The sequence below is a fragment of the Lytechinus pictus genome, chromosome 3 (genome assembly GCF_037042905.1).
Source record: "Lytechinus pictus isolate F3 Inbred chromosome 3, Lp3.0, whole genome shotgun sequence".
Lineage (NCBI taxonomy): Eukaryota > Metazoa > Echinodermata > Echinoidea > Temnopleuroida > Toxopneustidae > Lytechinus > Lytechinus pictus.
In genome coordinates this window covers 10,796,779-10,821,504 of record NC_087247.1, presented here as the reverse complement: position 1 = coordinate 10,821,504, position 24,726 = coordinate 10,796,779, and the positions used below count along the sequence as shown (strand labels likewise).

The following is a 24,726-nucleotide window of genomic DNA, read 5'->3' as shown; positions in this document are numbered from 1 at the left end:
TCATTATTTGTCCGATTTTTCTCAAACTTTCGTTGATCCGTTTCTTTGATTTTTCTGTTTTCACACAAGCTATCTTGTTCCAAAGGTTCATTCTCCTTTAAGTTATATCCCCTTCAAACATCTCAATGCTGGGGTTAGCACTAAAAACTGCACCCCATTACCACTCTTTGATACGTGTGGCTTCATTGGTTATTCATCAGATTCTATGTTTATTTAAGTTTTCTTTTTCCATCTTTTTACTCCTTTTCTTTCCCTTCTTCCATTCTGTTTTCTTTTCTTAAAAAAAAATATTTTCTTGCACCCCCTTGCCCCTAGATATACCAGTGCAGGAAGTCCAAATATATAATTCAATCAGTGTACCATAAATGTGGATATTCTATAATTCAAGAGAAATCAAAGATGCTACATGATTTCCTATATTAAAAAAAAATGTGTTCAACGATTAATCATATGATTAAAAATATTCATTGCATATTCATGTATTTTATTACATATTCAGGTAGATATTCAATAAATAAATAAAAAAAAAGTTACTGTTATTCATACGCGCATTGCAAAATCATGCAAACGGTAATCCAGTTTCTCATTATTACCTCAATTGTAATTTTTTGAACAAATTCAAAATCAACTGCACATTTGCATGATTCACAAAGTTCAGGATTTTGATCGGTGGAATCTAATATTGGAAACCTATTGAGCATTCAAAATCCAACAAAATATCAAAATATAAACTTCAGTGTTAAAATAAGATCCAATGGCAATATCTGTTACATACTTAATAAGGTTGTCTCTGACTCTCTCTGAATTGAAAGTTTTTCAATCTCCTGATGCCCATTCGATAGAAACGTAGGTGTTGTATGTAACTGTGCAATTATTATAACTTCCTCGGAACGCTTGATTGTGATTGGCTGCTGAGCCCTGTTACCATGGTAGTTGCCATAACGACAAAGTTATACCTCAGTCACATTTGCTCTACGGCAGCTGTACGGAGGGTCGAAAACAGGCGTTTTAACCATTTTTTTTTACCAGCTACATATACATGTAGGTGGTTTGAATGAAAATGAATAAAACGGCTGTTTTCGACTCGCACACAGCGGCCGTAGAGCAAATGTAACTGAGGTATTACAATAGTTGTATCTCTTTGTGAAATTGGCCCCATAATATCACTGGGCCCCGTCTTACAGAGAGTTGTGATTGATCCAATCAATCGCAACTATGGAAAGCCATCAAAGTCAACAAATAAAATGCACGTTTATTTTTAAAAATTCTAGATGTGAATGTATATCCATAAATTCATTGATTTCTTGACCATTTGGTGTGATCTCCTTTGTTTACGAAGGACATTTTGAAAATGTCCTGAAGAAAAAAATTATGACACTGATGGATTTCCATAGTTACGATTGATTGGACCAATCATAACTCTTTGTAAGACGGGGCCCTGAAGTCTGACTTTCCTCTGATGAGGTGTTGCATGAAACTTGCAATTGATTGCAAAGTCAATTTTTGGTCCTTAAATCAATCGTATGTCTTGCAATCAATCACAAAATGGCAATTTATTCTCGATCTATATGTGCTTCTTGTCATAGAAAAATATACATTGATTTACTATAATTATAAATGATATATCTATTGTAATTTTGCAACATAAATTTGACATTGATTGTTGATATTTCCTGGCAATACTCCCTTGAATAGGGTGTATGTCAATCATGTAGCCTGGGAACAATCCTACTGTAGTAGATAAGATTTAACAAATACCCTTCACTAGTTGAAAAACAACTTTAATCAGAATGGAAAATAGAAAATAATGGAATAAGCCAAAATTCTGAAGTCTTAATTCTAAACCTGGGGCCCCGTCTTTCAAAGAGTTACGATTGATCCAATCAATCGCAACTACGTAAAGCCAGCAACATCAACATCTAAAATACATGTTTGTTTGAAATATTTTCTAGAAATGACATATATTCATACATGAACACTGTTTTTTTTTCTGGACAATTCAGTATGCTTCTCTTTGTTTTCAAAGGACATTGAACAAATTTCCTGAAGAAGAAATTATGACATTGATGGATTTCCATATACTTGAGATTGATCGGATCAATCGTAACTCTTCGTTAGATGAGGCCCACATATTACCAGGGTAAACCTCTATCTTGGTAACATCTATAATATCAAATTATTAATTTCTCTTAAAAAAAGTAAAAGTCATAACTTGTTGAATGACTACTGAAGAATACATAATAAAACAAATGGAACATATAATAATCAATTATCAAAATATTTCATACAATAATACTCATCATATATGACATCATAATTTACACAATGAAAGATAATATAAAAGAAAGCACACACCATAAACCATATACATGAATATCAATTATATACTGATTAATAATTTATATATAAATTAATTGTTATTAGTTGATGAAACTAATATTTTTCATATACATGTATTGTTCTTGTTATCACAATATACATTATACCTACAAATTTATCTTAATACTTTATGTACAAATATTCATAGTAATGTTGTAGAATCTTGATAATATGAATATATATTATACAGGTTAAGTAGATTCAAACTAGTACCATCACAGGATCAAAGCTGCAAGGATCGCATTTATTATATTCTAGATTTCGACTTCACCTCAGTGAATATGTTGTTTTGTAAACGGCAGTGGTATAGTCACTAAGGTGGCGTCTATCACTGTTTATAAGCTTAGTAATCAGGAGGTTCGCTTTATAACGTATGCGCTAGTGCGTATCAAAGAAGCATGCACGAGCTGTATTTTTCTATAATGACATATATGTGGATCAAAGCTGCAGTTAGCATTGCGAGTTTATCACAAAGCCAATGCAGACTCTGATGGCGAATCTACACAGACTATATCATATAACAGATATTGCCTGGTCTATCTGTTTAATAAATAACATTTCAACTCCCCTCTGAAGCTATATTTTTCTCTCAGGAGAATATTTTCCCTCAGCGCTGTGCTATTCGGGCAAAACATAATCCCTTGGAAATAATGGAACTCTGTCTGGGAAATGAAATGTTTTATATAACTCAAACGAAGATTCTTGCCATCTGATTGGTTGAAAGGTGTTCAATATTTGGTCCATTTTTTACTGCGTGCATTTTGTAATTTTCCATTGCACGGTGACCGTGCATTTTTTATTTTCCCATTGCACGGTACGCGCGCTAGCGCTCCCTCAGTATAATCATGTGTATGTCTACTTATTGTGTATGTGTGTGTGTGTGTGTTCGCGCGCATGAAGTTAGCGCAGATCAAACTGACTGTGCGCACTCGACTCAGATCCATGAAGCAATGCGCGTCACAAACATGAAAGCAAAGGGCTGATGAGCTGTCGATACATGGTGTTATCCACCGACTAGCAATTATCAGAGAAAAATTAGTTGCTGGAAATAGGCCAACCTAATCTTTATCTTTTTATTCCTTTTTTTACATTTTTAAAAACTTTGTAACTTATATGAGTTATATAAAACAAATAATGAATGTAAATATTTGTGCAATGGAAAGAATATTTACATTCGATGAAAGATTAAAAGTTCCATTCAACTCGGCTAACGCCTCGTTGAATGGAACTTTACATCTTTCATCTCATGAAAATATTCTTCCCATTGCACGCATACACATTCATTATTTGTATAACATTCATCCTCTAGGCAGGCAATATCTGTATACATGTACATAAAAACAAGTAACTGATTCATATACATCCCCTTATTCTCTCCAGTCTACATGTATGTTTCATTCACTTAACATAATTGTAGTGTAGTTAATGATGATTTGGAATGTCTGGTTTCAATGAACACATGAAAAGATTGCATGAAGATTCAAACATATTCATGATCATTATAATGATGATACTATAGGTAGACTGAAGGATGAGTTCAAGCTTGGTGTTGACTTTTTTGAGTTGGTGTTGGGCCAAATTTCACAACAGCACACCACCAAACTTGCACTAGGAGTTGGGGCTAGGAAAGGCAAAATGAACAGCACCACTCGCACCAAAACTAGCACCAACACAACGCCAAATAGGCATTGAGCAATCAATAATGTGACCTGGCTTGTTAGTGTTAACTCACATCAGGTGCTGAAAGCGAGAGAAGGCAAACTGAAATATGCCACTAACACCAACAAAACACCAAACAGGCATTGAGCTATCAATAATTTGGCTTAAGTTTGTAAATTCACATGAGGTGCTTGAGCTAGAGAATGCAATCTGAATAGTGCCTTAACACCTATACAACACCAAATACTTGTTGAGCTGTCGATGATGGGCTACAGAAGGAAATCTGAAAAGTCTCAGCACCAACACTGAACTCGAAATCATCCATTATTCTATAATCTCTCATCCCATTTTCCAGGGGGTTTGGATTCTCAGCAGATTTCAACATACTGTAGTAGGGTGGATATACATGTAGACGTGACAAAATTGCCCCGACCGCATCATAAATCGTAGATCCGAGCGATTATCATCTTCAGACTTCGGTTGGGGGTCAGGTTGATGGAAGATAGGGGAGCGTTGGTCATGGGGCTGGTGTTACGCCCCGCCCGGAACCAGTTCTCTATGGCTTTCCTTTCGTAAGTGTAGCCATCTGCGTGAAATAGTAAAATAATGATAAGAATCCTGGATGTATACCCAGCATAAATCTGCAAAGGCGCACACATACCAATCAACAAGAACAAAGGTTAGAGTAAAACAGTGAAGTTTTTGATCGTCTGCGACAATCGTCGTCTTCCCGTAATTTCAGCAGGGAACAAGACCAAGTTCTCAGTTTCATTGGACATTGAAATATGAGACATAGAATTTATAAATAGCCGATTCATGTCAGAAATTTTTGCTCTCAAATACCAATGGATCTTGAATGCATCCCAAGAACAATCAAAAGTCGTGAATTTTCACGATCCAAATTCTTTATCTATATATTACAGATATTGACCGATAGCGACCAAATATGAGGTGGGTCGACCACTTTTTCCTAAGACAAACAAGATAAGCGTGGGCTGCCTGCAAGAAGGAATTGTAAAACAATGAATCCCAAATACGAGGAAGAATAAAGGATTAAGCAGAAGAACTGGAAGTGAGCTTCCAGGAAACTGGTGTTTAAATGAGGTTTGTTATCACTTTGAAAGAGAAACACCGAGATCAAGGCACAGTGATGATTACGCTTGTTGACCAATCTCCCAGGATTAACGCTGAATGCCCTGTCACATCGTCCTGTGCAAGCCTTGCAGGTGAGTGCAGCGGACGATTGCCCGCAACTCACCCGCAAAAAAGCTTTGAGCATGTTCAAATCTTTTCTGCTTGCAAATCAGACTTGCGTGCGCTTCTGCGTGTGAGTTGCCTGCGAGATACTGTCAATGCAGCCGACCTGCGGGTAGCAAAAATAGTTACCCACAAGTCACACTTAAGGCTTGCACGGATCGATGTGACAGGGCCTTTATGAATGAGGTCGCAAAAAGGGTGCAACCTGTGCGCACGTATTCACATGCATGAAACACACAAATTATTAACTGTACCTGCTGCTATGACCGGCTCCTTCATGATCTCTCTACTGATAGGGCACATGTACTCATCAGGTATCTGATCATCTACAATACATACAACATGAAGAAAATAAGGAGAGGGGCAGTTTCACAAACAATCAAAGTGAATGTTCAAATATGACAAGTAAATTTATAAAATTGTTACTGTACCAGGGGGCCATTTCATAGAGCTGATCGTAAGTTAAGAGCAACTTTAAGAACAACTGGTGACCCTTTCTCGTGGTAAATGATATTGACCATTAATGTTCATTGATGATTATTTAGAGCTTAAGAAAGTTCACCAGTCATTCTTAAAGTCGCTCTTCACTTATGAACCGCTTTATGAAACACCCACCAGATTTTAGATTTCTTGTATGTTTTAAAGAATTTCCTAGGAAATCATTGTCTGCTGCAACTACATATACTTTAACATTATATAAACAATCTGTCATACACTTTCTTAGATTATTCAAAGTGCTTGACAACCCCCCCCCCCACAAAAAAAATGCAACTGGTTTGTTTAAGAAGTGCACTAGGTTACCACTCCCAATTAATTTAAACATAGCAAAGTAATAATAGAGTTGACGAGCATGATCTATCACATGCAACTGGGAATTTTAGTATGATTTGTTGGTAAGACTTAATCTTTGTGAAAGCCCCCGGGTCATACTCTTTAGATGGACTATTTACCTGGTACTGGTCCCTGAGACCCGGAGAAGAACCCTTTTTCACGGACTGCCTGGATACCTCTCAAGATCTTCTGACGATGACCAAGGGCCTCTGGGTGAATCATAATGAGAAAACAACACATTTTTTAATTTATTCCCGAACTTCAGGTACAGTCATGAAAGATTAATGTTATTCATAACATAACCTAATGCTAAGATCAAGCATTTACCTAAATGCTCCAACATAACATTTCTCCACCAATACATGAACAAAACTGAAGTATCTAAATACTTTAATGTTTGATATGGATTGCTGGCTCTGACATTTAAAGAAGTTTCCAGAATTCTCTAAAGACCCCCTGGTAGTGTGTCCAAGGACAAAGATGACATAGATGACAATATCTAATCAGAATGAAGTGCCGTTGCAGCCCTGAGGGACTGAAGAAATATACAGTTTATAGGGCACGGTATCGGTCATCTCATCCAATACAACATTTCGAAAGAAGTGGGGCAGTCGTAGGAGATTCTTTGTCAAGGTAGACATGTTTTGGGGTATGTAATTCCCTCAGAGAGAAGAGGTGATAGGCATTGAAGCTTCTGCCATTTCATGTTCATTTCCTTTGAGTGAAGGTTGGCTAAAATGCACAGCTTGCTTTGACGAAGTTGGTTAAAGATAAGAAATAGGGAGCAAAGAGAGAGAGAGAGAGGGGGGGGTTGGATACAGAGAGGCTGGGGTAGTAGGGGAACAGGGGATGCAGAGAGGGAAGGGTATGTGGGGATGGAGGTAATATAAAGGAGGGGGATGGATAGGGGAGAAAGAGAATACAGAGAGGGTGGGGTAGGAGGGGGATACAGATGAGAGGATGGGGTAGGAGGGGAAAGGGGATGCAGAGAGGGAAGGGTATGTGGGGATGGAGGTAATATACATGTAAAGGAAGGGGGATGGATAGGGGAGAAAGAGAATACAGAGAGGGTGGGGTAGGAGGGGGAAAGGGGGATAGATGAGAGGATGGGGTAGGAGGGGGGAGGGAATACAGCAATAAAGCATTGTTCCACGCATGAAATAATTAGTTGATCTCCTCTTTCATATATTTTCTTTTTTAGTAATGATAGTATTGTACAATGTATGAGCTATAACCTGTACTCACTGACGTTGAGGTCTTTAGAAAGGACATCGGTAGTGAGGTTCTGCAACTCTTGACCATCAATGTGATTCTCTTTGAACACCTCACAGTACTGCTCTAACTCGATACTCTGTAACCACTCACACACAGCATCAACCGTCCAATCAGATATCACGTTATGAACCAACGAAGGTCCGGTTTCCGTGAGAGAGCTCTGCTGATTGGCCGGGCTAATAGAAGGGGCAGACGGACTGGCTGATGAGACTGTCGAGGATGAAAGACAAATTTTTATGCATAAAAAAGGGAAATCAGAATTGAAGAAAATATCTGGGGGAAAAAATCAAGCACACTATGTAACTCAAAAACAAATCAGAGTTTTAAATATGAAAGTTTGAAAAGTACTTATCGTTATTTTCGGAATACAGATATTCTTGGATCAATATGTTGTTTAATTATAGGCTTAATAATTGGATTAATGCCCTACTTCAAGAGCTCCAAATCATAGCTGATCTGTGCCCAATCTTACAAAGAGTTGCGGTTGATCTGATCAATGACAACTAGGGAAAACCAGCAGCGTCAACATCGAAAATTCATGTTTGTTTAAAACATTTTTTAGATATGATGACTCTTCATACATACATAGTTTTCTTGAAAATTCAGTGTGCTTCTCTTTGTTTACGAAGGACATTGTGCAAATTTCCTGAAGAAAAAATGATGACGTTGATGGAGGTCCATATACTTGAGGTTGATCGGATCAATCGTAACTCTTTGTAAGACGAGGCCCAGGAAATCACTATGATGTTGCTACCATTCATAACTGATTTCGTTTTCATACCATGGATGCTTGCATTAACATGCAGTCTTCACTGCTGTATTTATATAACTACTCCGAACTCTGAAGAGGATGATTTAGAACTTATAGCAGAATGTTTTCCAACAAATGAATATTCATATCCAATATTAAAACCTTTTCCCCATACACAGAGGTTTGTTTTCAATTGGTTTACTGCCAGCTTGTCTACTTTCGTTTGGTCTACCATCAGTTCGTCCACTATACACATGGTCTAATTGCCATTTCATCCATTCACGATTTCGTCTAATAACCAGTTGGTTCAATAGCCATTTAGTCTATATACCATTTGGTCTAATTGGACTACATGTAAGTGTTAATTGGGCGAAATGAATGAAAATAAATAGTATTAGACCAACTAGTTATGAGACGAAATGGTCACAGATGATCTGGTGATAAGACAAAGTGATGATTGAACCAAATGGTTACACGAAGTATTGATGGACGGAATGGCAATGGACTAAATGAAGGTAAACCATGTGGAGAGTGGACGAGTTGTCAGTAGATGAATTGGCAATTTACCTAAACAGAGTGCAGGCAGATAGTGTTTTTTTTTTCAGTTTTGATTGAATTTAGATCAAACATAACTTATCAACCAAAACAGAATATTTAACAACCACTTTGCATTCATGACATATAACCTTAATCTCTGTGGCACGAATTGTTACAGATAGTTGACTGTAATGAGTATTCTCAACACCCAACATAGGTCGTAGGGGATTCTTTGTCAAGGTAGACATGTTTTGGGGTATGTAATTCCCTCAAGCCATTAATCATAATTTACTTCCCACTCATCACCATTTCAAATTTCTAATGGGAACGCAAAGATCCCTTGAATATTGGACAAACAAGCATCATAAAAGCCTCACAACGCAAGGGAGTGAGAGTTAAAATATGTTATAACATGTATTTGCTTGAAGTACATGTACTCGGCTGTGGCACGAAGCATCTTTCATGCGTCACAGACTTGAATGTTTCATTCAGAGTACATCCAAGTTCCTGAATGAATAACCATTGTCTTGAATAATAGACAGATTTCCATGAAACAACCAATGTTAAAGTATTCATGATGATGAGTGAAGCCATGCCCCTGGCTATTCTCTTATTACAGCGTCTTGGATGCGTATTATTAATACTATCAATTATAAACCATACATTAATGTATTACTTGAATCAAACATTAATGTATTTCACAAATGAAATATTATGAAGGGTGTTCATCATTCACGGTAGACATTCTGATAAACGATCAAACTTTAATGTTGGGATAGGATATTCAAAAAGTGATTGTCCCTTTTCAAGTCTAGGATGTGGAAGGAATGGAGAGAATGTTATAGATGAAGCATTAACTGATAGAATGAATATTATAATCCCCCATTTTCTTTTTTTTTGATAAGTGAAATGCCCTTTTCAGCCTCAGCTGTGTTTCACAGCTCAATATAGCGATCAGTCTTTGATTTTATGACATTAAAATATCAAACTTTGTTTTTGAAATGCTAATTAGTTTGCCCAAGTTTTCAGTAATATAATTGTGAAAACATATTCATCCTTTAAAAGCAAAAGTTTAACCTTTGGTCATGAAAGTTGTATTTAAGTATAATGATATGAAATGACCTCTGTTATGAGTTTTTTTTCTAAATATTATTGTTTACATTTTAAAACACTATTTTGAATACATATGCAAGCTTTCAAGCAATATGAATATGAATTAAATGAATAAAATTCATTATGAACTATAACTATCAATAACTCATTTCCTTGAATTTGGCAAGATGGAATAACATTATATCATTTTTATATATAAATGGTAGCCATTAACAGTGGATTTGTGAAATTGTGAAAAAACATCAATTTTACTCAGTTTACTTATAATGACACTGACCCTTGACATAATGAAGTAAAACTGTACTTTGATAATACTTAATATACATTTATGATATTAATACATGTTTCTACTGACGGATATACTACACAGAAGAACAATGCAATTCATGACACATATTTGGTCCGGGGGGGGGGGGGGGGGGGGGGCACGGGGCTTTGTGGAAAACTAACACTGACATGACTCAGTCTTTGGTACACAGATGGGTTTGCAAAAATAATATATATTTGGTATGCAGAGGTTGAAAAACTTTCTTTTTGTTGAAAAATTGAAACTTTCTGTTTGTTAACACATGGGGAGGGGTTAGTAAATCTGGAGTCATGTCTTATAAATTGATGTGTGTACATCAACGGGATGTGAACCCAAGATCTTGTAATTTAGAGACAGGGGAACGTTCACTGACCCAAGGTGCCTCCAGAACCCTGTCGTGATACATACCTGCGGGTTGTAACGGCTGGTTGAAACCCAATTTCCAAACATGGACTTTACTGTGGGAGCCTGTTGCTAAGAACATGTTGTCTTGGGAGAAGGCTACAGTCGTCACATACCTACACAGGACAGAAAATCAATCGAGTGAATTTACGCATTTCATAATACGTGTGTTAGCGCCCTCTTTTGACGTCATTCATATGCGTCAATCCTGAGAGAATGGTCAACCACAGTACTCAACACCAAGCATTTATTACACTGTTTCTCTTTCAAAGTCATTAAACACTCATATAGACACTAGTTTTCCATGGATCTCACTTGTAATTAATACTAACATGCAACATTTATATAGCACTTAATACAAGCGCTGCATACTATTACCCTGGCTTTAGCACGGCTACCCCGATTGGACGCTCGAGCATTCAAGGAATACTGTCCTACCGGGTACCCATTTACTACACTTGGGTGGAGAGTGGGTAATGTAGATATTGTACTGATTAATCCTTATTCCTCCCTGCAACTAGGATTCGTCATTTAGCTAAAGTTTTCTCTAACTTCTCAATTCTTACTCTCGCCCCACACTATCCTGTATGTATTAGGAAACAAAATCTTTTCATTCACAATTTCCCTGATCGGCTGCCAAAATCTAATGTTCGTTTTTGATTCATTCATTTATTTAATGTGTGGTAACGACAGAGAAATTATACAGTTGCCAATTTGGAGAATAAAAGATGATAAAATCGTCGTGTCGGTGCAGGAACGCCCTGAGCACCACACTTAACCTGTATTGCATGCGCGCAGACACACCCCTAGTAGCGTGCATAAGGGCACTGCGCAAAGGTGTTTCTGCACCGATGAGCGCGGAATTGTGGTGTGAAGGGCGTTCCTGCACCGACACAACCATTTTATCATCTTTTATTCTCCAAATTGGCAACTATATTATAATGGTAGTAATTGTAATCACCTTGCATGTCCCTCCAGAGTGTACAACATCTCACCAACAATCTGCAAAGAGGAAGAAGAAAGATCATAGAAATGATATTCTGCTCTTGAAACAATGCTCATGTTGGGACAGTCATGGCAAGTTTTTGCAATTGCAACAAGAACAGATTCTAGGACACAGTAAATGCATTGAAAATGCCTGCCAAGTCACAATGAACAGCTGGGAGGTCTTTGTCGAAAAAAAATCGGCGAACCAGAACAGCAGATCGTCCTCAGATTCAGAGCTGACGAAAAATGGCAAATACAATAATAATAATAGCTGGATTTATATAGCGCTTTTTGCCAGAGGATGCAAAGCGCTGCTATTATTACCCCGGCTTTAGCTCGAGCTACCATCACCGGCGCTCAGAGCATGCAAGGAATTACTCCTGCCGGGTACCCATTCACCTCACCTGGGTCGAGTGGATAAATTTCTTGCTGAAGGAAAACATGCCATGGCTACGATTCGAACCCACGACCCTCTGTTTCAAAGGCGAGTCAGAACCACTAGACCACGATGCACCCACATATGTCATTTGTTCAGAATCATGGAAGAAACTACTGTTTTTTATTAAAACCAATTTTAGACAAAAGACCGCCTTGTCATGAAAGACTTTTGACCAACGACTCTCTATGTTCAAGAAAGCGTATGTGTAGTGCGAAAACAATCTAATGCGATTATAAAGCCCTTCACTGGTATTTTGGTTTTCAATAATACATGTCAAGTACCCCTATATGTGATGTGTGATCTTCCTGATACGACTTGTCTATGTTTCGTGGTTCATATAAAAAGCCCTTCAAGCCCTCAACTTATCATGGTTCAAGCAGTTTGTGAAGTAAAGTTAAAAAGGACAGGTTTACTAGGTAGCTATCTGCTCAATATTTTTTCATTAATTTTAAAACATAATATAAATCTTACTCAACTTGCAACCTTGAGTGGACCATAACACTACAGAATGACATGCCTATTCATTTATCCAGCAGACGCTCGAGAAATGCAATTCTGATTTTGTCAATATCATTTTACTTAAATATTCAATTGTATAACCAATTCAAGGCAACATTAATTTTGCACTTTATAAAAAAAGGTCAAAGATGGATCACAGGTATATATATATACTCACTGGATTCCAAATGATAGCTAGCTTATCCACTGCCCTGTAATTGTGAAAAAAAGTGAATTAAATTAAATAAATTTGATTTGTAATATGTTACAGAATACATACAAAGAAATGAATACTACCAAATTAATAAATAATCACCCCAAAACAATGAATAATAAATAATTATAAACAATTGATAATAATAAATAATAAATAAATGACTGATAAATAATATATAATGATAAATAAAAGATAAATAATAAATGATATAAAGATGTGAACATCAAGGAAGGGTGTGAATTCATGCAAATCTATAATTCTCAAATTTCTGAGAAAATGGGATTTTGTGGAATTTATATCAAATGACATACCAAGCAGCTGCTCGTATATGAGGTCTCGAAATCAAAACTTTATAAAGATTCATAGCTCTGTTATTCTTGGATGGATTTTCATGAAAACTACACTACAAGTTTTCTGTAGCTTTTCTGCTCTTATTAAGACCATCTCAGTTTCAGGGTGAACTTCCACTTTTAGAACCAAGTATAATCCAAGGTATTTTTCCACCTCCCGGGGAGCGTATCATGAAAGGACATGTTGGATGTTTGATCTAACCTGTCCTGTTTTATCCGACAGTTTCCATAGCTACAGTGCTTCTAAGTCAATCAAAATCAAGGAAAGATGTCTGATCTGAGAACTTGTCAGACAAAAATGTTGACAAAGCAGTCCCATGGATAACCTACCCTGAAGCAAGAAGGCGTCCATCTGCAGAGAAAGACAAGGCTTGTACAGTGGCTGAATGGCCTTTCAGATCACATCGAAGTCTGGTAGAACACGCTGCATTCAGAAGAATAGAGATCAGGGTCAGGTATGCCACATAAAATTGATAAACAAAGTCTGAAAGTCATAAAGAATAAGCCATTTGGTAAAGAAAAATTGTTTTTTCTGTGGCTGAATTAAGTTTATATAGTCTAAATCCGGGGGGGGGGGGGGGGTGGTACTCAAATTTTAAAATGATACCTATGTGCTGCACCAAAAACAAAAATCGGAGGCTCAGGAACTTAACAAAATGGGGGGTCTCCAGAACTGCTCTAGTATCATCAACGGTTGCTAAAAATGCAGTGCTCTGGAACGGTATACACTCTATGTTTCAGAGCGTTGCGTGAATATGCATGACAACGTTTCTGTGCGATGAACCAATCAGCAGCCTCCGAATCGCTCTGCAGAGCATTGAGAGCTTTCGCTGTCAATTAACGCAGTGTACCACTGTGTTGCGCTATGTAGTATGAGCGGGCACTGTCCTTAGAAAACACAAATTTGAGGGTCTTCGGAATGGGAAAAAATTTGAATTTCTATGGCGTTCTATATAAAATTATTGATGCTCTGGAACGGAAATTTAGGCTGAAAACGGGCGGTCTCTACCGCGGCACATACGTATCATACGTTTATACTAAGTGACCCCCCCCCCCGGTCTAAATTCAGACTTTAGTCTGATAAGTGACATCCCTGAGAGATGTCCCCCCGGGGGGGGGGGCACTCAGTATATAATGCATAGTGGGTATGTGCCGCGGAGGGGACCCCCATTTTTACACTCAAATTTCCGTTCCGAGGCATAGCATTTTTGTCTTATTGAGAAAAAGAACAAAGAAAACCGCTCCAAAGCATAGCATTTTCTTCTTCTCGAGAAAAAAGAAGAAAAAAATCCGCTCCAGGGCTTCGCATATTTTCCGTTACGCCGTTCCGGTCGCAATTTTGGTGAAAAGCGGCCGCAGCTCGCTGTCCGACCATCGCCTCTGCGCTAGCGCGCCCGTCAGTCGTGCCGTCGGGCTAGCTGCATGTACGTTCCATAGGGATGCATACGCACTCGCACGCAGGCGACCCGTTCCAAGGACCCCCGTTTTCACAAACATTTGTAGTTCCGAAGCCCGTTCTGAGGACCCTCCTTTTTACAATGAGCCCGCTCCAAGGCCCCCGTTTTTTGTCTCGCCTGCGGCACACCCCTACCATTTTTTTGGTCGAGTGCCCCCCCCGGGGATGTCCCTCCTGTTAGCATGTGCTCAAGTCTAATTCTAAACAAAGAGGCCCAGGGGGCTGTTTCATAAGGCTGTTTGTGAGTTGCGAATGACTTTAAACAGGATTGTGACCCTTTCTTGTGCTAAATGATGTATCCTTATGTAGCTGACTTAGCACCTAAGAACATGTTCCAGTTGGAGGTAAAGTCATGCGTAACTTTACAAAAAGCTTCACGAAACATCCACCAGGACCCTGTCTTACAAAGAGTTGCGATTGATCCAATCAATCACAACTATGGATGGCCAGCAACGTCAACATCTAACATGCGAATTTGTAAAAATATTTCCCAGATCTGGATGTATATTAATATATTCGTTTTCTTGAAGACTCAGTGTGATTCTCTTTGGTTATCAAGGAAATCGTGCAAATTTCCCTGTAGAAAAAATTGTGGTATGGATGGATTTCCATACAGTTGAGATTGATTGGATCAATCGTAACTCTTTGTAAAAAAATACACACACTGTGACTACTGCTAATGCGTGCTTGAGAGAACTTCATTCATCATTTGCAAGGTTCTGTGAAACAGCCCTCTTAATGTCTGTGGTAACTAGATGTACACTGTCATTTCTTTTGTTATGCCCAGGTCAAGCGATCCACAATAATATGCTTTTGTTATATTTTTAGATCATGATCTAGACTTCATTGTTTAGCACAGTAGCAGCCAAGAATTTATTCATACATTGTATACTTGTATTTCACAAAGGAATGCTCAACATTTTCTTCTTCTGTACCTAGAAGATTTCCTTAATAAGCAACAAGAAGATTTCCTTAATAAGCAACAAACAGCCAAGTAGAATCCCAAAAGCACCAATATCAATATACATACTTCACTGCACACAGTAGAAAGTCTTCATCTTGTGTGGATATGTCAATTACTTGTCATCTGTATTTTCCCTCAACTGAGCAAGAAGCTCTTTATTGTGGAAAACTACATTGACTTTCTTCAGTTACATTTCTGTCATTAACGGACCAGCTTTTAGTTTCATTCTATTGATTTCCATTTTAATATTGACAATATTGACATAAATCGCTTGTGCATTACATTACTTCATTGCGCTGGGTTTCATCGTGGCCTCTCGCTGCGGGCAGCATTCTGCCTGATCGCCATGTTTGCCACATGTACATGTAGCACTTCTGTAACAGACATTGTGCTATCAAGGACTTATCTCTATCAATATTAGTAATAATAATAATAATATAGGGTATTTGTATAGCGCACATATCCACCTTGTCAGGTGCTCAAGGCGCTCCTACATTACCCCGGCCAAGCTACATGTAGTCTACCGATTCTGGTGCTCACAGATTTTTGGAATCTTGAATTAATTCCTGCCAGTACCCATTCTACCTCATCCGGATCGAATGCAGCACATCGTGGATAAATTTCTTGGTCAAGCCAAGAAGATTTTATGACTGGAGTTCCAACAGGTAACAAATTTATTCAAGCAGCTGTTCATTTCTAAAGAAGCACAAATGAAAGAACTGCAGTCAGGACCTTTTTGATGTCCGCCTTCGAAGCCGCCAGTTTCAGTGAAAAAATCAGAGGAGTGAAACTTTACGAATATCCCTTTGTATCAATTTTCCATCTTTCATAAAATTAAACAAACTGAAATTTGAACGGATTACAAGACATCAATAACCAAGCACTATTACGCCGAGATATTTGCCCAGATTATATCAATTAACCTTTAATTAGTGAAAAAAGTAAGAAATTGACCTTTACTGAAACCAGATTTTAACACTTTTCCGATCGTTTGCGGCGAATGAAAATTTCAAATGTGGTCGGTGGAATATTGTTATTCATTATTGTATATGCCAGATGAGTGCCCGTACATGCCCAGTCGAGTAAATTTGAGTCATATTTCAGGACATATAGCAGAGTTTATGCGGGAATCATTTGCCTACACATTTGCAAGAGATGTTCAGCAAAGTGCATGCCTGGCATACTTTCTGCAGGCGGTTTTTAACCTTGTTCAAACGGATTTTATTCGCTGTTACTCCATCTCATTTGAAACCTTCTTGGCAGTGGTGTACCTAGGTTTTCCACAGGGGGGGCAAATTCGTCTGCCAAAAAATTTGACAAGCAAAAAAAAAAAAAAAAAGGTCTCCAACCACAAATAAAAGATCTCGTCCGCCAAAAAAATTTGACAAGCAAAAAAAAAAAAAAAAAAGGCCTTCAACCACAAATAAAGGATTTCGTACCAGAAAAAAATTTGACAAGCAAAAAAAAAAAAGGTCTTTAAGACTCGTCAGGGGGGGGGCAGGGATATGTCCCTTGCATGGGTTGTGACTCGTCAGGGGGGGCAGTCTGCCCCCCCCCCCCCCGTAGGTACGCTAGTGCTCCTTGGTCAAGCAATCAAACTCTGGTGTTATTTCTATTACTTCAAATTCATACAGATTGATTACCTGGTACTGTGTCTAAATCCCAGAGTCTGACAATGTTATCACCACACGTAGCCAGCATATAGAATGTTCTTTGGCCAAGGGTTTCACGCACTGCAGCATCTGTATTGGAGACACGGGACAATTGAACCATGAAAAAGGAAGGAATGTCAACCTAGGATATTGACTTCTTTTGAGCATTTCAATTTTCATAAATTGCTTATTATCACAGTCATCCTCAATATTCATCATCATCACCTTCATCGTCATTGTAATCATCAAATCAATACCATCATCATCTTCACATTCTCAATCATCAATATCATCACCTTCACCGTCATCATCATCACCATTACCATCATAGTTAACGTCATCATCATCATCACACATACATCATTGTCTTTATCATCACCATAGTCATTGTAATCATTGTCATCACCATCACCATGATTTAATGTCCAGTGTAAAAGTGTAACCTTGTTCTTACTTGCAGAACCAAACGTTGGTGAGATGGCTAAACCAGTGAGAGCTAGATCATGGCAGTCCGGATCGTAGAAAAGACATTTTCCTTGACCGTGGAGGGCGTCCCATACCCTGAGATCACCAGCCGTTGACCCTGATACAACATGAGCACCATCGGGTGTGAATGCACACGCTGTGATGACACTTATATGACCTTCGAACTTTCTGTGAAGTAAATAGCCATGTTCAGACAAGCAAAATGGTGAGAGTATTAAAGGGTAATTCATAAAAATTGTAAGATATGTTTGTCTTTTTTTAATATGATGTACATGTAGGGTTCTGGGGTGCATTTCATGAAAGGACTTGTCTGATGTTTTATCCGACAAGTCCCACTTTATCTGACAGTAACTGTAGTAACTGCTTCCCAGCCAATCAAATTCAAGAAAAGTTGTCAGATCTGACAACTTGTTGGATGAAAGAAAAATGATGATGAAACGCTCCCCAGAAGTTTGCTACCGGGAGAACAATAATCATACTCACTATCAATATCAGTTAACCTACATTTTCCTTTTTAATGTTTATATTTACCAGGGGAAAAATAAACCCAACACGCTCAAAAGAGCAATGGAAATTTAGAAAAGAACCCAAGAAAATCCCCATTCATACCAATGTCAAAGTTAATGATTGATTGGCCCATGTGATCTGTTATTTGCATGTATACAAGAAAAAAACATGAACATTTTATATGTCAAATATAGTAAAAATATTAAGATTTTTAAAAATGTTTGTATGGGCAAGGTATGTTGACTTTGTTATCATTCAAACAGCATGTTTCTGCACGAAGTATAACCTATGTAATAAATATTTTGGACAATATCCCTATATTAGTATATAATCTTGCAATAACTTACTGTGGCAAGATCATAAGATTATATAATTTCATGAGAAATGAAATTGGTAATATCTGCTCAATTCTACTTAATATTCCTATGACACAAGATATCTTATGAGAAATTTCATCTTCATGTTCTTTCCAAGTTAATTTATTGTCCGATTTCACACCAAGAAATTTTTACAGATTCTGTCATTTGTATTTTATTATTATCAATATATATTTTAATTTGATTTAAATCCAGGTATTTATTTTTGTTTTAAAATTAAATTTGTTTTATTAAAGTTTAGTAACAATTTGTTTGAATCCAATGTATCCGATTTAGGCAGTAGGTTGTAAAAATTAGCCCCTCAAAATAAAAATTAATTTCATTGCCTAATATATCTAGATTTTTTAAAGGCTAAAAAGAGACATGTAAGCCTACTTCTTTATAATAATTGATTTGGGAAGAAATTGAATTAAAGCCAATTATTAGAGATAACTTTAATAACCAACTTGGGAAAAATTTTAAAGGCCAATCAACAGTATTTGGGGTAGGAAAACAGTACCGGTAATTTAGGTTGAAAAAACATTGTTTTGGATGAGAAAATATTTTCACAAAAAGGCATACTTTTGGGCAAGAAAATAATATTTTTGTGAGATAACAAAATTTGTGAGAAACTAGTGATTTGGGGCAAGGAAGATATTACATAGATGAGTAAAAAGTATTTTAGGCAAGGTCACTGTAATTTGAGTGAGAAAACTATTTTTTAAAATTAGAAATGGCATTTTGGGTTAGAAACAGTATTTTGGGTTTAAGGGAAAATAATATTCTGGCAATTTCTGGGTGAGAAATTATGAAATGTAAACTTTGAGGTGAAGAGGAGTATTACAGACCTGCCAACCTCTGGGAATGAAAAACTGTATTCTGTGATAAAAAAAACTGTATTTTTCCCCCAAAAAAGTGTATTTCATAATAAAATGCTTGGCGCACTCGCTCATCGCGGCTCTCAAGCTGCATGCAAGCTAAAATGCGCACTGCTGTTGCAGATGAAAAAAAAACATTAAAACATGTGTATATCTTCACCCTGGTTTGAACAAAATGATTGAAAAAAAAAACAAGTTACCTGAAATTACATTGATCTAATCACCATATTTGTGCACGTTTTATGAAATAGAGATTATTTTTCTCAATAAATTACGATTTAGTTGTATTTTGGTTGCAAAAACGTACTAAATACGGCTAAAACGTACTGGTTGGCAGGTCTGGTATAACCACCTTTCTGCATCAATGACGTGTAGAGTAAAAAAATTTGGGGGAATATCATTTTTATTTTGCATGAATGAAACCTGCAATATATTTTTACCTACAAAGAAAAACATAAAAATAGGCATTTCTGAACCATCTAAACCCTCTCTCTACCTTGTACATGTTTTCTTGTTGAGATCCCACATCCATAGTTCATTATCTGCTCCTCCACTCAACAAATACTGAGAGTCTGGTGAAAAGACGCAAACCCTAAGGATGGGCTTTTGGATATGCTCAAACACGGCTACTGTCTCCCCGCTGCTAGCATCCCACACGATGACCTTCCCGTCGGTCGAGCAAGTCGCTAATCTGGTCCCAAAAGCACTGAAAGCGCACCAGTGCACGTAGTATGAATGGCCGAGGAGCGGAGAAAAGGGGAGTTCCTCGAACGACGTTGCATCCCAGAGGCGAACCGATTTATCCCCGGAGCACGTGGCCAGCAGGTTGGCAGAAAACGTGCAGCAGTTGACGTCTTTTGAATGGGAGGTCAAAATGTGAATTTGATTTGCCATGGTGTGGAAATTCAGTCTACCTATCTGAAATAAAAGAGATTAAAATAAGGGATATTTGTAATACTGAAACCTGCTACTTCTTAAATATTTGAAGGTCCCATTTAATGGCTGGATGAAAAAAGTATAAAAACAGTTTACAATGAAAGGTTGGTGGCCTTTCTACAACACAGGAGGTATGTTTGAACATATTTTAAGTATTTAAGTACTCCGACTACTCACTTTATGAAACTGGTGGGGGGGGGGGTAGTCACCAACTAGGAGCAAGCATATCCTTCCCAAAAGAAATCTATGGCCTTAACATCTGGGGCAGATCCAGGATTTTCCAAAAGGGAGGGGGCATTTTTTTACAGGAAAAATTTGAGAAGCAAAAAAATATTTAAAAAAATAAATAATGGTCCTCAATAGACTATGCACGGCATATTCCCCTGTAAAGCTAAAGGCCCTAACAAATATTTCTTGTGCCTCTCAAAAGGGGGGGGGGGCACAGGCCGGATGTGCCCCTACCTGGATGGATCCGCCAGTGCATGATTGAGCTGTAATCATTTCTAATTTCATCACAGCGCATAGCCTACAAACAATTGTGAGCGCACATGAATGTCAGTCTCTCAACATATTCTATGAAATTTCAAACAGGCCAATTACTCAAATGTTAATCATATGGCAAGTTCCCCCAAGTCTGCCCACACGCATATCTGCGCGATTCTAGTAAAAGAAGATATGCAACGAACACAAACTTTACACATGCAATACATAGACAGATATTCATTAAAAAATCTGACTCAAAATGGTGGGAAAATAATGAATTTAGGGCATTTCATGTGACGGCCTCAAAATGCAGCCTTTCTCATCAAAATCCCAGAATCATGTGCAAAGTGAATGGGTGCGCAGACATGGGGTACCAATTTTTTTCAATCTGAAAATGACTGCCCGAGTTTTTTTTCCAAGAAATTCCTATATTTCTTTCAAATTTTTATGAGATATTTGGCACACTTACTCCTAATAATATAAGGAACATTATTAACTGAAAGATTTCGTGAAATAAAAAATCATGCTAAATCTTAACTCAAACTGTTAGGTGCGTAGACTTGGGGACCACCATTATAATTATATTTCACTCTTGAAACTTAAAATGTTATGTCATGTCATGTCACAACTCACATAGATCCATTTTTTTTTTGGGGGGGGGGAATTATCAGTTGTTGAATCTAACATTAAAGGGGAATCCAGCCTTGGCCATAAAATGTTGTGTTGGGAAGGAAAACAATAAATTAAACAGAATGGTGATAGTTTGAAAGAAATCGGACAAGCAATAAGAAAGTTATAGCTGCTTTAAAATTGAAATCACTAATAGTATGTAGATTTCAAATTGGCAACTGAGTAAGTAAATTATGACAAGGGGCAAGGACAACTTTCCCATAGGCCATGTACTTTATTATCAGGGATTTGTGGTTTTCTCCTAAGTACCCATTCCCCAGGGGCAGTAATCTAAATATAACCCAGGTAGTATATTGTTTTATGTCCTCATGAAAGAAAAATATAATTTGAAATAAAACTTTTGGAAAAATGAAATTTTAGACATAATATGTATTGGAGTACATGGAAGAGTAGTCCTTGCCTTACATCACTATGACATCCCATATGCGGCTAATTTGAAGTCTCCATGGGTATAGTGATTACCAATATTTACTACATTTAAAAATTCATAACTTTCTTGTTGTTTGTCCAATATTGTTCAAAGTTTCACCTATCGACTTGTCTGACTTTTCTTTTTCTTATAAAGCAAGTTTTTATTTGGGTTGGATTCTCCTTTAATTTAACATGTACCCCTCAAAAAAGAATGGGCTTTTAGGAATTAATATGGAGCCTAAACAAAGTAAGAACAATTTTGTCCTTTTGGTCTGTTTCACCAGGTTGTTGAATTACATTGGCCACACAGAATAGAGACAGACCGAGTTCCACAGTTTCAGCTCATGCAGATATAGACAGCGGGCAGCCATCTGTTTTTGAGGATTTTCTAACATTTTTTTTTAATTTCTCCTCGAACACAGACGGCTCGCTATCGTGCAGCCACCATTAGGGGGTTAACATTAACAATGCAAAAAAAAACGACGGGGCTCATTGATTTTTTTCTTTATTTCATAAAAATATCTAAAAGGAACTATACCAATAAAGATTATTATTCCATTTTGTCCTGAAATGCACCAAAACGGGGAAAAATAAACTTAAAAGGGAAAAAAACAGTGACTTACTTCAGCTGTCGTGCAACTTCACTTCCCTGTTTTATCCGAACTTAATACATAAACATATGGCCATTGAGTCCCTGTACAGATCGAGCTAGAACTTCGGTCTCTGTATTTGGTGAGAGGAGCCAACGGAGTTCAGCGGAACAGCCAACATAACAGAGACCGAAGCTTTGTTTTGGTCTAATAATATTTGTAATATAGCCTGGTGTAATTCTAATAGCTCATATATAAACAGACTCTTCCTATTGCAGAAAAAGGTTGTCCGTATCATTACAAAGTCCTCTTATCTTGCCCACTCGAAGCCACTTTTTTTTCAATTACAGATTTTGAATATTTATGATTTAAATCTCTATAATATTGGAATTTTTATGTATCTTTGTTGCAGAAATAAAATTCCCATTCAAATTTCAAAATATTTTCAATTCAATTCTGATTTTCACAATTATAATACAAGATCATCCAGCAAATATCATTTTCCCCAAACAAGAACAAACAGCTCAAAATTCGCGTGCACCATGTGAGTGGGTTATCCCCTTACAAAATACTCACACAAACACACACACACACCCACGCACACACTTACACTTTATACACATGCAGGAAAAAACATAGTCCGTCCAGTGAATTGTCTGATGTCTTATTTCACAAAATAAAAGTGTACAAAGTAAGCATTTCGATTGTGGAAATTCAATAAATTCAATTCAATTTAATATTTAATAATACAATTCATTTAAAAACATAGTCCATCCAGTGAATTGTCTGTCTTATTTCACAAAAATGCTAATATCCAACTCTTACCAACTCTCCCGCCCTGAAAATACATCTATTCTAGATCTCCTACCGTAATAATAGACAGACCCATTAATACTAGTAGGATGGGGGGTCGGGTGTCCGGACAGTTTATATTTTTGAGGCCTTCTTTTTTGTCTTTGGATTGCACTAAAAATATGAATTCGATACTTAGACGATAGTCGTAATCATCTTCTATTTTGTTCTCTATAATATTTCCTAACATTTTGTAATCAAAATTGATGAAAGTTCACTTGTTTTCAAATGACTTTCTAAATTGATCGTCCGGACACACAACCTGTCCGGACACACAACAACTGGGTATATTACTAGTAATACATCACCATTCATTGAAATCATATTCACTTGGACTGTCCCATATATTAAAATCTGTGTTAGGTTTCTGAATTCGGTAGGAAATTTTTTTTATCGGGTAATTTTACCATGTTTACAGATTATTTTGATCATTTCATTGGTTCCCCATGGAACGAAAGGGGAATAAATACTATAACTTAACTGTTAAAAAACGGTCGACTTACATGTACGGTATTGTATAACGTTAGATATTAATCGTCAACAAGAACTCGACTTTGCCTTCGGCTTCGGCACTCCTTCCGTATCAATTACGTCATGAAATGTCAATGTTTACAAAGTCAGAAGCCAAAGAGAAAGGGGCGGGGCATAGCGATGTTATTGTTTACTAATTACGTTATGTCTCTATTTTGAGAAGGGTGCATTCTCCTCCCCCTTCATCTTACCGTTAGTGTTATCTATCTATCTATCTATCTATATCGATCTATCGATCTATCATCTATCTATATATCTATATATTCAAATTACCCCTCAAAAAAAGTTTGGAAATCTGAGTTTGGCCTTTATCCCAACTCCATATTTTACACAATGCATATTTGATATCAATCAAAGGATCATTTAATTTTCTTTTAAATCATATACTTGTTGTAATCATGCTATCACAAAAAGAGCAGGATTCAAAAGTGTTGGATGAGGTCTGAATTGAAAATTATGCGGCGCTTGTGCAGTGGTGTGTTTGGTTGCATGAAAACGAAAGAGACCGCTGAGAAACTTTCTCATCATAGACTAGACCCATTCTGGAAAAAGAGGCCTGTATAAACTTTAAGAAGCATTTTGGGGTAAAAGTTGGGAACCGGTTTATTTCACACAATTCAAATATGCTGAATCTGATAAGATCGGTTCCCAAGCTAATTTCTCATGTTTTGACCACCTAATTTGCATAAACAAAATGGCTGCCAAATTGACAATTCAGAATATTATTTCGACAATGTTCTTTAATTATATTCGCTTTCACAGACATGAATACTGCAAAATCCTGCATACATACGTGTACCTTTCGGGAAAACTTGTTATTTTTGTTTGCGGCTAATTGATTATGCAAATTTATGCATATTTTGGATCATTATGCTATAATTTGATAATTTCAGCTCAAATGTTTATATTTCTGGTACAAATTGCATTTACAT

At 37.1% G+C, this 24,726-nt stretch overlaps 1 protein-coding gene across 6 annotated transcripts; it reads right to left on the bottom strand.

Moving 5' to 3' along the window:
* Nucleotides 1-452: 452 nt before the first annotated feature.
* On the bottom strand, nucleotides 453-23,854 carry LOC129255913 (WD repeat, SAM and U-box domain-containing protein 1-like). 6 transcript variants are annotated; one of them, XR_010292909.1, is made up of 14 exons: nucleotides 23,767-23,848; nucleotides 22,445-22,544; nucleotides 19,798-20,219; nucleotides 17,529-17,728; nucleotides 17,066-17,164; nucleotides 13,333-13,426; nucleotides 12,614-12,647; nucleotides 11,473-11,513; nucleotides 10,518-10,627; nucleotides 7,372-7,611; nucleotides 6,246-6,335; nucleotides 5,550-5,621; nucleotides 3,650-4,624; nucleotides 3,467-3,581 (listed from the first exon to the last, which is right to left on the bottom strand). XR_010292909.1 is itself a non-coding variant. In XM_064096348.1 (13 exons), exons 3-13 carry the CDS (start codon nucleotides 20,193-20,195, stop codon nucleotides 4,476-4,478), a joined length of 1,527 nt encoding a protein of 508 aa, XP_063952418.1. In that variant the 5' UTR covers nucleotides 20,196-20,219; nucleotides 22,445-22,544; nucleotides 23,767-23,848; the 3' UTR covers nucleotides 3,467-4,475. The 6 variants fall into 6 exon arrangements, 3 of the variants coding, with proteins under 3 accessions (XP_063952416.1, XP_063952418.1, XP_063952419.1); XR_010292907.1 differs by lacking the exon at nucleotides 22,445-22,544 and adding an exon at nucleotides 453-972 and having other exon boundaries at nucleotides 2,487-4,624; nucleotides 23,767-23,854; XR_010292908.1 differs by lacking the exon at nucleotides 22,445-22,544 and having other exon boundaries at nucleotides 2,267-3,581.
* Between the last annotated feature and the right edge of the window lie 872 nt (nucleotides 23,855-24,726).